Consider the following 14,850-nt stretch of genomic DNA (forward strand, 5'->3'; position numbering starts at 1 on the left):
GCTTTTCTCCCCGGGCCTCTGCTGAAAATGGACATATATCCAGTTAGACTTGCCTGGTCAACAAATGTAAACTAAAATAAATAAATAAATTAACTGTTTTATAAAAACAATAGTTCATCTGCAATGAAATTAACCTCCAGAGATGGATTAAGATGTTTTCACTGAAATATATTAATGCATGAATTAATAAGTATGTGCAAGCATGTATGTGTGCATTTTACAAAAGTAATCATGACAGTGCATTAATTATAAGTTGAGGTTTATCAGTTCATACTAGGCTAAATGTCCTTGTGGGCCATTTTAAACTTAGCCAATTACCCCTTGTGAAAATCAAACCCTGCACCTTGTGTCTATATACCTTAACCACTATGCCAACCTCCCACATTAAATATCAGCTTGTTACCAAACAAGTATATCAGGAAAAGAGATAAAAATGAAAAATTCATTCTAATGTGTGTGGCATTTTTTTAGTATTGTCATAACTCGACCATTTATATTAAAATTTTATCCAGACTCTGACTCTCCTTTCTGTTGATTTTCTTGCAGGTCCTGAAAGGTTTTCCAGAATGTCTACAGGCTGACATCTGTCTACATCTCAATCGTAGCCTTCTGCAAAATTGTAGAGCTTTCAAGGGAGCCACTAAGGGTTGCCTGAGGGCCTTAGCCATGAAATTCAAGACCACCCACGCACCACCTGGTGACACATTGGTACATGCTGGAGATGTCTTAACTGCTCTATATTTTATTTCCCGTGGTTCCATTGAGATTTTACGTGGGGATGTTGTGGTAGCTATTTTAGGTGAGACCATTTTTGAATATGTCACTATTGTTTTTGACTAATTTCCAGGTAAAGTGGTTATAGAAAAGTGTTATCTTTTACATTTACATTTGTACTGCAGTACTAGTGTTAGGTCCCAGCATCAGCTTACTACCTATTTATTTTGCAGTTCCTTGGACATTCAGCATTGCTCTGGTATTTCAATATTACAACCAAAAGGAATGTTAGAAATGTCCCAACATGCCCTTGTTCTACCCGACTGAATTACTTGTACTGAGAATGTAAGGACTTAAAACTACCATGGAAATGTAAGGCTACCTTCTTAAGATCCTCCTAGATCAATAGTCTAGGACATGACAATGAACCTATGGAAAAGGGATTGACTAGCACATGAGCAAAACAGCATTCAGCAAAGGCTGTTTGCTCAAACTCTTTCTGACAAAGTTTGGCACAGGTAAAAAATAAATCAGTAGCTAAAATTTCGAATTTGTATTGAGGAACAGCACTCCATAATGTCCATGTTTGTAAAGTCACATCTCAGAATTAGTAAAATGCCCCTTTAATATTATAACTAGCTTTCTCTTTATGCAAGCTAACTTTTACAGTCACATAAACACTTGATTAATGATTTGCGCCTTGAACTTCTGTTTTAAAGGGAATCTGTTTAGTTAGGTCATGTGCTCTGTCTTCAGTGTAGAAGACATCAAGATTTTAATTTAATATGAACAATATTTGTTTATCATATCATCACTCTGGAATAAAATCCCATATCATCACTCTGGAATAAAATCCCAGTCCAGGTTAGGCAGAGTCCCTCATTGACTCTCTTCAAGAGGAATCTTGATGAGTGGATGGGAGATAGTAGGTTTACTCCAGGTATCACTTCTGGGTCACTGTTAGACAGAGGCACAGTATACTAACCTCGAAAAAGGGCATAGCAAAATTCATTTAAAATGGATGGCGAAAGCCAAACACACTCTGGCTAGGCTTATAAATGCCCTAGGGCAGATAGCCTAGTATGAACCTATGAACTTATAGGTGAATTGGAAGTTCTATAAATTACCTGAGTATAGTTCTTATAATAGTCTGGCATTCCAACCAAGATTAATTCTTTGTCTTATGCCTAATGCTTGCTGGAATAGGCTCTAGCTCCCCTGAGACCATCTGTCCTGGTCCTACTCAAAGTGTGTATGACAATGTGCTGCTCTGACAAAATGTAGGTAGCCTGCAGCAATAGGTTACACTGCACTGAAAATGTATAAGTTATTATGGTTAGTCTACATAGGGGTATGACCTTGCCCCCCCTTTGCAAACATAATTTTTAAGGAGAAGAGCAGTTTTCAAAATTCGCTCTGCTCCTGTGCTTTCATTCTTTTAGTTAGTTAGTTAGTCTACATAGGGGTATGACCTTGCCCCCCCTTTGCAAACATAATTTTTAAGGAGAAGAGCAGTTTTCAAAATTCGCTCTGCTCCTGTGCTTTCATTCTTTTTTTTTTTTTTTTTTTTTGGCTTGTTGGCACTCGGCATTTCGAGCGCCAGCATTTCAATAGAGAGCTGGAATTACTCTTTGTAAAAGGTTACTTTATCCCGAGGCAAGGCAGGATAGCTAACTGCTTGTCTAACAAAACCCATGTGATTAAAGTAGCAGGTACACCTTCTAGAACCAAAAAATTACCAGTTGTGTACCACAGAGATTTATTTTCACCTTCAGACCAGCACTCCTGGACTATGGATAACTAAATTTGCAGATGACTGCAAACTGGATGCTGTTATTCAATCTCCAACTGACTCACAATTGCTCCAAAAAGGGTTAGACCATGTTAACAATTTGTGCAGGGACATTGGTCTCAAATTAAATCAGCTTGATTGCTACACAGTTTTGCTCTGACAGAAGGTAGGATGCCTGTGGAGTAAAACTGTACTGTGAAGCCATATGCCAAGCTAACATGGCTAGTCTGTAAAGGGGGTACAGCCTGGTTCCTCCCTGCTTGTTGATGTACCACATGACTGTGGTATTGTCTGTAACAACTTAAACAGCCCCCGGGAACCACAGATGATTCAAAGAGTTGAGTGTCTTGATCAGGGAAAGCATCTCTTTCATATTTAGGTGCTTGCATCTGTTTTTATTGTCCCACAAACCTTGCACTTTTATCCCTCCTGAGTCTGCTCCCCAAGCAAAGTCAGCGGTATCTATAGTGACTGATTGCTTTGGAACAGGGAGGGAGAAGGGGAGACACAGATTTAAGGATATTTGCTGTTTCCACCAAGTAATTTCTCTTATGACAAACTCCAGCACTGGGATTTGAAAAGACAAAGGATGCTGGTATTAGGGCAAAAAGACTTCAGATACCACTGTATCTTTCTCATGTGGATTCTTGCCAGGGGCATCATGAGAATCATACATGCCATGAGACCCAAAATCGTAAGGTATTCACTCGCAGTCACTGAAGCTTGAGTGGAAAACCTTACGAACAGACCTAGATATAGATCTATTTTTTATGTGGAAGAAAAGCTCTTAGAACTGAAGTGTCTATCTAACAACCCAGGAACACAATCCTGTGTGAAGGAGTCAACAAAGACTTTTGAGTGTTCTCTTGGAATCTCAGCTTGCATAAGAGATTTCTCACCCAAATGAGAGATTCCTAACACTTTGAAAAAAAAAAACTGCAAAGATAAACAAGTTGTGTAAGTATGGTAAATGTGGCTACCCTCTTTCCTCCATTGAGCTATAACTGGAATTAGACACTTTGTGAACACTCTTGGTGCAGTGTATAATCCAAAGGGCAAGGCAGAGAACTGATAATGTGATCTAGACACACAAACTCTTAAAGAAACAGCTGAAGTCTGGATGTGATAAGCATCTTTTAAATCTAGTGTTACCAAGAAACTTGAATGAGGACAAGAGGTAACGGGTTGTCAAGTGACAGCAATTTGAACTTGGACACTGTCACAGACAGGTTTAGGAAAGAAAGATCCAGAACTGGTCTCCAAACATTTTCTTTCTTTGGTACTAAAAACATCCTTGAATAAAAACCCCTTTCCTTAAACAATTATTCTAACTTGTTGAACTCCCTGATTTGGGGGGGGGGGGGGTCCTGAATTCTTTTTTGGAACCCCCATGCCATTTCTTCTTAATCATCTGTTTACCTGCATTTTATTGAGACTGTTTATTTTGATTAGCACCCAAATTGGGTGAGACAATGTGACAATGTTCAGAGAAACCCTTAGAAAACCTGGAAAAGGCAGTCTGAAAAATCTTAGAGACTCCCTGTATCGGCTTACTCCTTTCATCAAAATTTTTGATAACTTGGCAGTAGAGGAACCGAAAAGCTGAATCTCTGTCCAAAGGAAAATTTTAAATCTCATCTTATTTTTCACATCATAAAGGATATTCTAAAAATGCAGCCAGGCAAACCTCCCCAAAACAGTAGCAGTGGCCATAGCCCTGGAAAAAGTATAAACTGATTCATTTATGCATGGTAAACAATGAGTTGTGGCTTAATAATGGAAGAAACTAAATTATTAAAAACAAAATTTTCTTCACAAAAGAAAAAACAATCTTCATACTTTCACAATTAGAAGAAACTTTAACATATGAGCCCAACAATTCAAACTTTTGAAAAACAAAGCTGCTGAAGTGGGTCTATAGTAGATCAGCGAATGCTTAAATAAGCGAACGCTGATTGACTGACCTTATTTAAGCGAATGGTCAAAATATCGAAGCAACAGAAACACAAATTTTTTCCTAGGGAAAGAATTTGGTTGTCCGTTTCTGTTGCTTTGGTATTTTCAGTGCTGTGGTGGAAAGTTACAGGTCGGATTCAGGTAAGTGTGCGATTGTGTGGATGTGACTGTTAGGGTGGGTTAGGTGAGTTAGGGTTATGGCGTGGGTTAAGTATGCGTGCGATTGTGTGGACGTGAGGGTTAGGGTGGGTTTAGGTGAGTTAGGGTTAGGGAGCTGATGAGGTGAGTGTGCGATAATGACGAACCTTAGGGTTAGGGTTTGGGTTAAGGTAAGTGGATAGTTAGTGGTGTGTGCATAGTTTAGTGTAGGGTTAGGTGTCAGATTTTAGGTGTATGTCTGTGGATTTCTGTTTGTTTTGTGTGCTTGTGTTGTGTGTATGTGTTTTGGATCAGCGATTTTTTTTTTCCCTAGGAAAACAATCGCTGATCTGACAGTTCAAGATTGTAAGCTTTCGCTTACATAAGGTCATCAATCAGCGTCCGCTTGTTTAAGCGTTCACTGATCTAATATAGACCCGCTGAAGTATACAGTTTTCTCCATACTTATCAATAATCTTTCCACCCTTGTCAGAGAGAGAGCGAGAGAGAGAGAGAGAGCATCACTGATATTACCCAAATGTTTTGCAGAAGTAGGATTAGCTAAAAAATACACCTGCTGGGTTAGGTTTTGGAAGAATTTATAAAAACTTAAAAGACTGAGAAACATTATTTTAGGAGCAGCAAGCCGACTGTAAGAAAAATTACAGGCGGTGACATGCACATCCTACTGATCTGGCAGAACTAGGGGAATGGGTGAAGATTCTGGCAATTCCTTCTGTAACAGGTCATACTATTTTCTGAAGGACTGAGAAACTTCAGTGTCTCCCAATGAAAACACTGATGCATTCTGGAAATAGACTCCGATAAAGAGAACCCACCACAGGGAGAATCAGAAACTGAGGGGAAACCCTGTATCTGTCCATTCATCTTCCTGTCCTAATTCGAAATCTTGAAACTCTTCAGGAACCACTTTATAAGGATTAATACCTTGAATTAAGCCATAAGATAGGCCCAGTAAACTAATCCTGCCTCAGAAAACTTGAGGAGGAGTGCATACATGTGTAGTTTTCTGGTTCTTTTTGATGGGAAAAAGTGGGTTGCTGATCTTAGTTGAGTAATTATGTGTTCAATTCATGAATGTGAAAGATTTACCTCGAGAATGAAATTTGAGAGGTGAATCTTGGTATCCACGTTAACAGCACATAATAATATGTTAAGATCTACTTCCTGATCATAATTCTTTGTAGTGCATGAAGCTGTATCTGCTCTATGTACTATTAGTTACAGTAAAAAGAAAAAAAAGGTTACAAAGCAATAAAGCACTTACCGAGGGCTATCAAAAAGGAAGTGTAACACAGTCCTTTACGTTTACACTTACCTTCCATACCTCTCAACTGTCCAGATTTTTGCAGAATGTCTATATTTTTGCTTTATATGTTGGGCTGTTCCTCATAAAGTCTGTGGTTTGGGATAAATTACTGAGGACCGAATACATAAAATAATGACGTATATTTAAGTTTCAGACTTCGTATCCTTCACCAAATGCAGGCGAACACACATCCTGTAATTCTAGTGACATTGTAATTTTATAACAGGAAGTTGGGGACATGTTATTAGAATGAACAGACGGCAAAAACAAATCATCTCTTCTGCTGCTATCATTTGGTAGCCGGTACTGGCAGATTTTACTGCCTATCCCGACACCTGGCCATAACAACTTAAGCAGGGGGTGCTTAACGTTTGTTAAGGTCAGGTCTCATGCCACTCTAGCACTTAACTGATTTATCTTTCTCTGAATATCGGAGCATAATCATTGCATTCTTTGTACCACAGTGTTATTAGTGGCAGCAGCAGCTCCCCCAGGAATGGGCGCAATATTCTGATTAAACAAGGAAATATTCCTTGTACCCTGTCTCAGAACTGGCAAAAATGGTGCTCCCTTACCCATTGAGGGGATTCCGACAGCCACAGGGAATGTGGTTAACCATTGGTCCATAGTGTCTGTAGATGCTACACCAGTGGGATCTTGGGTAAAGGATGAATGGTCTGAGAACCAAATACATAAAATAATGAAGTATATTTAACTTTCAGACTTCGTATCCTTCACCAAATGCAGTTGAACACACATCCTGTTATTCTAGTGACATTGTAAGTTTATAACAGGAAGTTTGGGACACATTTTAAGAATGGGCAGAAGGCAAAAACAAATAATCTATTCTGCTGCTATCATTTGCTAGTCAGTACTGGCAGCAGCAGCTCCCCCAGGAATGGGCACAATATTCTGATTAAACAAGGAAATATTCCTTGTTCTCTGTCTCAGAACTGGCAAAAATGATGCTCCCTTTCCCATTGAGGGGATTCTGACAGCCACAGGGGATGTGGTTAACCACTGTTCCATAGTGTCTGTAGATGCTGCACCATAGGTTCATAGATTAGTACTAGGCTAACTGCCCTCGTGGGACATTTTAATCCTAGCCAGTTACCCCATGGGAGAATCAAACCCTACACCTTGTGTCTGCAAGGTAAACACCTTGACCATTATGCCAACCTCCTTCCTAGAGGGATCTTGGGTAAAAGATGAGTGAGGAACAAGCAGTGACCACAGCAGAGTCACCCACCTGAGGCTGAGGTAAATGGCTGGCCTACTTTAGTGGCAAAGGATGTTTTCTTAACTTTTAATGTTTGTGGATGGAAGAGGGACTAAGAATGGGACTGGTAGTTTGTTCTGTGGTCAAACCAAAATCATTGCCTCTTTCCCTGGGAAAACAAGCAGCAGAAGCCAGTAAAAATGTAAAGTCTACAAAAGTAACTTTTGCACAAAAAAAACACAGTAAAAGTTCACATTAAACCACTATGCAATTCCTAAAAAAGTTAAATAAACATGATTTCTCCACAGGAAAAAAATATTTCCATTACTTTAAACAACTTTTAAACTGACAGGGAAAAGGTGCACTCAAATTTAAAAGTGCAGTTAAATCTTGTGACAGTCCATTAAAATACCAATTCCTGTCTTAAAAATATCTTTCCTAAAATGGAATCCAACCCACATAATTTGCCACTCATTTATTGCTATTAATAGCAAACGTAAAGGAAAAAGTATACATATATGTGTGTGTATATATATATATATATATATATATATATATATATATATATATATATATATATATATATAAAATATATGAGTTTATAATGAATAATCATCTAAGAGTTTAATTGAGAAAGTAAATATCAATCAAACTCATCAGTGATTATCATTACTGACCACTCAAATCATTGAAAAAAGTCATTGCAAATGCAGAGTAATGAGTTACATATGTGATTACAAAAAGAAAAATGAAAAGCAACTTTTATGTGGGGGCACCCCCCTGACATGGGGTGGTCTGCCCCCCCCAAGAATTAAATATATAATCTCCACGGTCTCACATCTAATGAGCTGTGCCCATTACATAGTTCTACCAACTGTATCACCAGCAAAAAACACTAGCATTTCAACATGCAATGAAATATGCACAGAGATAGCTCATATAATATTCATATTTATCTATCTATAGATATACATCTTGTGCATTGGAGGTGAAGAACTTAACCACTAAGCCATCTGGTCTCTTGCAAGCCAACCTATTTCCTAGAGGGATGGCTTGCAGATGGAAGGAGTATTTCCAGCAGCTTCTGAATGAAGAAAACCCCACAGAAGCGGTACTGCCCCAGAAACAGCCTACAATGAGAGTAGAAGAGGAGCCCAGCTTAGAAGAAGTAAGAGCAGCACTAAGGAAAATGAAGTCAGGGAAAGCAGCAGGCTCAGATGAGGTCACAGCAGATATGATAAAGATGCTGATTGAGCTAGGGGAGAAATGGCTCCTGAGGGTACTAATTGCAGTGTGGAGAGAAAGGCGTATCCCAGATGACTGGAGAATAAGCATACTCGTGCCAGTGCACAAGAACAAAGGGGACATCCACAACTGTGGACAGTACAGAGGCATCAAACTCCTACCACATTGCATGAAAGTTCTGGAGAGGGTGATTGATAAACGGATACGCAGAATAGTAGAATGTAAGATGGGAGATGAACAGTTCAGATTCAGATCAGGATGCAGCACAATTGACCCGATGTTTGCATTGAGACAGATACTTGAGAAGAAACTAGAGAAGAGGAAAGAGTCAAACTGGGCTTTCCTAGACTTGGAGAAAGCATATGACAAGGTCCCAAGAAAGCTGATCTGGGCAGTACTGCGGTGGTTTGAAGTCCCAGAAACATTGGTAGAATTAGTACAGCTATGTACAAGGACCCAGTGACTCAAGTACGAACAGTGTTTGGCCTCACTGAGGGGTTCCCAGTGGGAGTGGGTGTACACCAGGGTTCAGCTCTGAGCCCACTGCCATTCATACTGGTAATGGACTACATCAGCAAACAGGTTGGAGGGGTCAGAGCAACAAAGCTGCTGTATGCAGACGATGTGGCAGTACAGGCAGACTCTGATCTAGAACTTCAGCAAAAGATAGGAGAATGGAATGCAAATCTGAAGGCACATGGGATGAAACTAAGCACAGATAAGACAGTGGTAATGGCAGCAGATTGGGAAAATCAGAAGAAGCTGAGAATAGAGATAGATGGGAAGATAGTGGAACAGGTAAACAGCTTCAAGTATCTGGGAGGGGTGGTTGAGGAGAAGGGTAGCCTGAATGAAGAGGTCAAAGCTAGAATCAGAGGGGCTGCAGCCAACTGGCATAGAGTATCAGGTGTAGTCTATGACAGAAGAATGCCAAAGAAGCTGAAAAGTAAGGTGTACAAGACAGTGGTGCGACCAGTACTACTGTATGGTACAGAAACCTGGGCAGTAAAGGCAGAACAGTTGAAGAAGCTAGACGTGATGGAAATGAAGTGCCTGAGAAAGGTGGTAGGATGCACACTGCGGGACAGGCGAAGAAATGAGGACATAAGAGCAGAAGCCAAAGTAGCTCCAATTGCAGAAAAGATCAAAGAGAACAGATTACGATGGTTTGGGCACGTGTAGAAAAGCAAAAGACAATCTGGTGAGGGAGATTTGGGACAGACAGGAAGAAGGTAAGAGGAAGCGAGGGTGTCCAGCAAAGAGGTGGATGGATTGTGTGAAAGAAGATCTGTGACTGTCAGGCATGAGTGTTGAAGAAGGCAGGAGAGTGGCACTGCATCGAGAGAGTTGGCGACAGTTAATACGATACCCCGACCCCATGTAAATAGGGAAAAAGGGGGATGATGATGATGATGAGATATACATTTATAGATAGATATCTACCTATCTATAGATAGACAGAGATATATTGTTAAATATAGATAGCTATAGCTACACAGATATGTTTTAAAAGTTATAAGGAAGACTAAAAGTAATCTAAAGGAGGAAATCTTTGTGAAAAGGGAAATTTAGACAAAATTGTAATGTAAAAAAGAATTACTTAGCTGGAAGGCAGTGAAGATTTATATGAATGCTAATGGTGGCAAACAAGATATAACTTCTGTTAATGCATAGAGGACTTATGGGAGGGAATAATCTTGAAGGAGCTTGGTGCAAGGAGTACTAGCTAAAGACAAGTTGGATCCAACAAGCGTCCTGGTACCCTTAAGCTGGATCGAATGGAATAGATGAAACAGAATTATTTGTTTGATACAGCAAGGCATGTTAGTTTGATGGAGATATTAGATGGCACTCCCTAAGCTATCATCTTATATACTAGAGGCAAGAGGTACGTCATGGTCCAGGGAACAGTAATTAGAATATGCATGGCACTGAAATATTTCAATAAGGAGGTTGAGGAGTGACGTTATCAAGTTTGGAGTACAATACTAGAAGCTGAAAGACGAATGTATGTGCAGGTGGATTTTTTTACTACCTAGATATGACATAGGCTCATGAAGATTTAGAATATTTGCATGGAAATATTTAAACAAATATTTTTATACAGACTCAGCATTAAGAAGGATGTTCTTCAAATCCTGATTACCACTTTTGGAGATCCAAAGAAAAAGAAATAAGGATGTATTAACATACATTTTTTAATAAGGATTTGGAAAGTTTACTGCTGTTATTGGTAAAAGAAATTAAACATACTTAAATGCTTATGATATTACAGTATGAAAATGATCTGTACTGTACTAAATTAGAAAAAAGCACTGTTGTTTTTTTTTTTTTTTATTGCTTTTGATAACAAAGAAAACGGTACTACAGAACTGGAAATCAAGGTCACTTCCATCAATGTGACTCAAACAGTAGATGAAATGGATATTAGGGAAAGAAGTATTGCAAAGAAAACTTTGTGGGAGAACTATGTGGTGAGATGGTTACAGTGGAAGTTGTATAGGGATACAACAGAAACTGAAAGTTTGAGACCATGTCACTCAGCTGTTCCTAATTTGAAAGAACATCCTTGATTCTGTCTCATATTTTTCTCTACAATGACAAACACTAGAGTTTCATACTTCTTATTGTTCAGAAAATGTACGTTGATGTAATTGTTCACAAAATGTATGTTTATGCAAAACTTGCTGTTCTGCTAATATTTTTTAAAGCAATTACAGTAATATTTAAAAACTATCTTTGATTTTGGGCCTTTGTCCCCCATTATTTCTGGCTTTGTCCCTGATTCTTGAGCAAAGAAGTTTAGAACTATGCTTGAGATAAACTTTAAGCTAATTTAACTGAAATGTGGTACAAGGAGGAAGACTTTAGTTACATACTGACTGATTACCCTTTATTTAACTAGCGACTGCATTATTTTCTTTCTATACCCTGGTTATTGGGATTAATTGCTCGCTGTTCAGATTACGGTTTATATGTTTGTTGTTGCTTATAAACAAAATGTGTACAAAACTTAGGCGCAAATGTGTATGCTCTGAAATATATTAACTGTATCTTAAACTGTGTGGATATTTAAAAAGTATAACTTAATGATTCCGAGCTAATATGCCATTTATCTATAACTTGAATGCAGTAAAGATGCATTTTTAAAAGTAAGTTTCCTTGAACAGTCCCATACTGCAGCATTTGTTGTGCTCTTGCAGGAATGGTGTTAACTAGTTGATGATCTCTTATGATTCCTGCAAGCTATTCTTGGTAACTTAACTTTTTTTTTTTATTGCAGAGGTTTAGCATCATGTAAAGAAGCCCTGAGAAGTAACTCTGGTAAAAGTACTTAAGAAAGATCGGAGGACTAACTGTAGTGCCTTTTTCTAAGAAATCATCCTGTGAGGAGGCTTGCTTACCTTAGGTCACATGATATGATTACCACATGATTTCTTTCCACACTTGTAGTCACTGCTTCCCCTTCATTAATATATCTTTACTTGGTCAGTATAATGGCGTATTACATGTCTGTTCCAGTCACTGATTTTGGAACAGAATGTTATCTTTACAATCCTCTGCATGGATATTTTATTATATTTCTGAAAATGCAGCTAAGTATTATTCACTATGGAAACATGACACTTGCTAGAATTTGGGTGTTTGCTTGTAATTCTAGGATTCTTGAATATTAAAGGCACAACTACTTCTTGAGAACCTGGAGATGAGTCCAGGTTTATCATATCTTATTAAAAGTACCCAGTGAGGGATTAACTGATGGCAAGAAGCTCAGTGAAGCAGGTAGACAACAGTACTGATTAGAAAGTAAATTGAGAAGATAATAGCAGCATAAAAAGAAACAGAAAATCTGAAAGGCCATCCCTATAAATGTATGAAAACTTAACATCATATTTGTACTTATGTTTATTTGCAGGTAAGAATGACATTTTTGGTGAACCCATAAATCTTTATGCAAGACCTGGAAAATCGAATGCAGATGTGCGAGCTCTAACATACTGTGATCTTCACAAGATCCATAGAGAAGACCTTCTGGAAGTGCTGGACATGTATCCAGAATTCTCAGATCATTTTTGGTCCAGTCTGGAGATTACATTCAACCTCCGTGATGTGAGTGTTATATATCTTATACCTCGCATGACTAATTTATTCTGAGTACATAAATCAAATCTGTTATGTGCTTCAGGACTGCTGAATCCTGAAGCTATTTAATAAGATGAAGTCTGAAACAATGATGCCAAATAGTGCTTATCATATTTATTTACTTATGGCTTTTAACTCATAATTGTGCACTGTCATGTTAGGAAAATAGAAAATCAGAGGCAACCATTAGCTAAGTAAAGAAATTAAAAGTTGGAGAAGATAAGTACTGCATATTTTCAAGTAGTAGTTCTATGATAAATTCAACTGAAAAATCTGAAAAGTAGTGGATAAGGTCAGAGACCTCTGCAAAAGAGAAAAATATTATGTTTTCTTAAATGCATTACTCCCCCATTTGACATTCTAAACTTTATGGAGCCATGCCATGAGTACCTCTCTCCACAGAAAACATAAGTCAAATTTTGTTTCCTCAAATGTCTTTTCACAAAATGTATTCAGTGAAGATGGGAAAAAAGGGAATGATAATGATGATACATTTAGTGGAGCTGGACTTCAGGGCTTCCATTTTAATAAAGAATTAAAAGAAGCTTCTAATACAAGTTTGCTTGGTACTATCTTCCATTTTAAATACAGTAGAGAGTTGATTATCTGCACATCGATAATCCGAAACGTCACTTATCTTGACACAGCTTTCCAAATTTTTGGGGTAGGAAAAATCATAAATTCTGAGTATGTAAACATTATACATATTCACTTGTACATGTTTTTTGAGCTTGTAGCCCACTTATGTGTGAAAAATATTCTTTATTGTTCACTGGAATCGCTGAATGCTTGAAAAATGTACTCCCTACATACAGAAAAAACATGATATTAGATGTTTTTTATCTGGTTCAATGTATGTTTGATTATCCAAACTACCCTATGTCCCAATTAGTTTGGATAATCAACTCTCTACTGTAAACATTTTTTTTTTGTTTTGTTTACCAGCTTAGAGCACTATCAAACCTGACCAATTGAAGGATCAGACCAGGCTCAAATCAGGCTTAGACCAAGTTCCACATTACAACAACATAACACGAATAGTACATGGGTGGAAAAGAAGCAACAAAAATAGTACAAGGTTACATCAATTATGAATTTAAGACAGTTATGATATTAGACAAACAGGTAGATTAATATACCCTAAGGCTGTTACACAGTATAGCAATAACCCACGCCTGGGTGTGGGTAATGCTAAATTTACCCACGGTTGGTGTAGTTTGGTCCCGAGTAGGGAAGCCAAACAAAGCCAACAGGTAAATTTAGCATTACCCACACCCAGAAGTGGTTATTGCTATTATCATGACATTATTTAAGAAAAGAAACTATTACTTTTCTTAAATAATGGCATAGTATAATGCCTGTTTACTGCCCTTCCGCAGATGTCTGGCATCCGGCGGTTCTGATGTACTGCGCTGCGCGGTACATCAGAGTTGAGCAAAACGGAGAAAGCAAGGTCTCCGTTGCTTTTTAGTGTTCGCTATGTTAAATGAGTTTAACATGGCGAGACAGTTAAAATAAGCAGCGGAGATGTCCGTTGCTTATTTTAAAACTGTCTCTATGTTAAACTCATTTAACATAGCGAAACACTAAAAAGCAACGGAGATCTTGCTTTCTCCGTTGTTTAAACACTGTCTCGCTATGTTAAATGGGTTTAACATAGCGAGACAGCTTTAAAATAAGCAACGACTCCGTTGCTTATTTTAAAGCTGTCTCGCTATGTTAAACCCATTTAACATAGCGAATGTTAAAATCGAGTTATACTAATGGAAAAAGTCCGGGTGACCGGACCTTTTTCCATTAGTATAACTCGATTTACAACGGGCACGCTGGCCAATCAGCGTGCACGTTTTGGGGGGGTCATGGTATAATATAGCAATAACCCACGCCTGGGTGTGGGTAATGCTAAATTTATCCACGGTTGGCGTGGTTTGGTCCCGAGGGCTATAGGCTATAGATATATTTTATTGCATTATCAATATGTCAGATTATTTGTATACATCTATTCATGGTTGTCATGTTCTCTGTCCAGGATTGACTGCTTTATAAGTGTTACCCACTGTATATTTGATTGTCAAAACTACTAAGTTAAAATTTGTTTTCACTTTCATTAATATTCATGAGCTCAATTTTTCATTGGCTCATGCTATGTATTTAAACTGATGAGAAAAAGGAACTTGACTGTACTGTCTTACACTGAAGAAGGCTTTCTGCCGAAACTAGTCTGTTCAAGTACTGAAATAAATATATTGGAACTCCTTGCTGCCTTGCTGGTCTATTTGGTGCTTTCTACTTGGTTTGGACCGTGCATTCCCC

General features: G+C 38.2%; 1 protein-coding gene across 1 annotated transcript in view; it reads left to right on the top strand.

Annotated features, from left to right (window-relative positions):
• The window catches only part of KCNH2 (potassium voltage-gated channel subfamily H member 2), a 696,728-nt gene that overhangs the window by 459,205 nt on the left and 222,673 nt on the right, over positions 1-14,850 (top strand). The window contains exons 5-6 of the mRNA XM_044067613.1: positions 547-799; positions 12,311-12,504. Of these exons, the coding sequence (XP_043923548.1) occupies positions 547-799; positions 12,311-12,504 (447 nt within the window). The remainder of the gene's footprint in view (positions 1-546; positions 800-12,310; positions 12,505-14,850) is intronic.

Source organism: Protopterus annectens, chromosome 3.part1, assembly GCF_019279795.1.
Source record: "Protopterus annectens isolate FY-2018-M chromosome 3.part1, PAN1.0, whole genome shotgun sequence".
NCBI classification, from domain to species: domain Eukaryota; kingdom Metazoa; phylum Chordata; order Ceratodontiformes; family Protopteridae; genus Protopterus; species Protopterus annectens.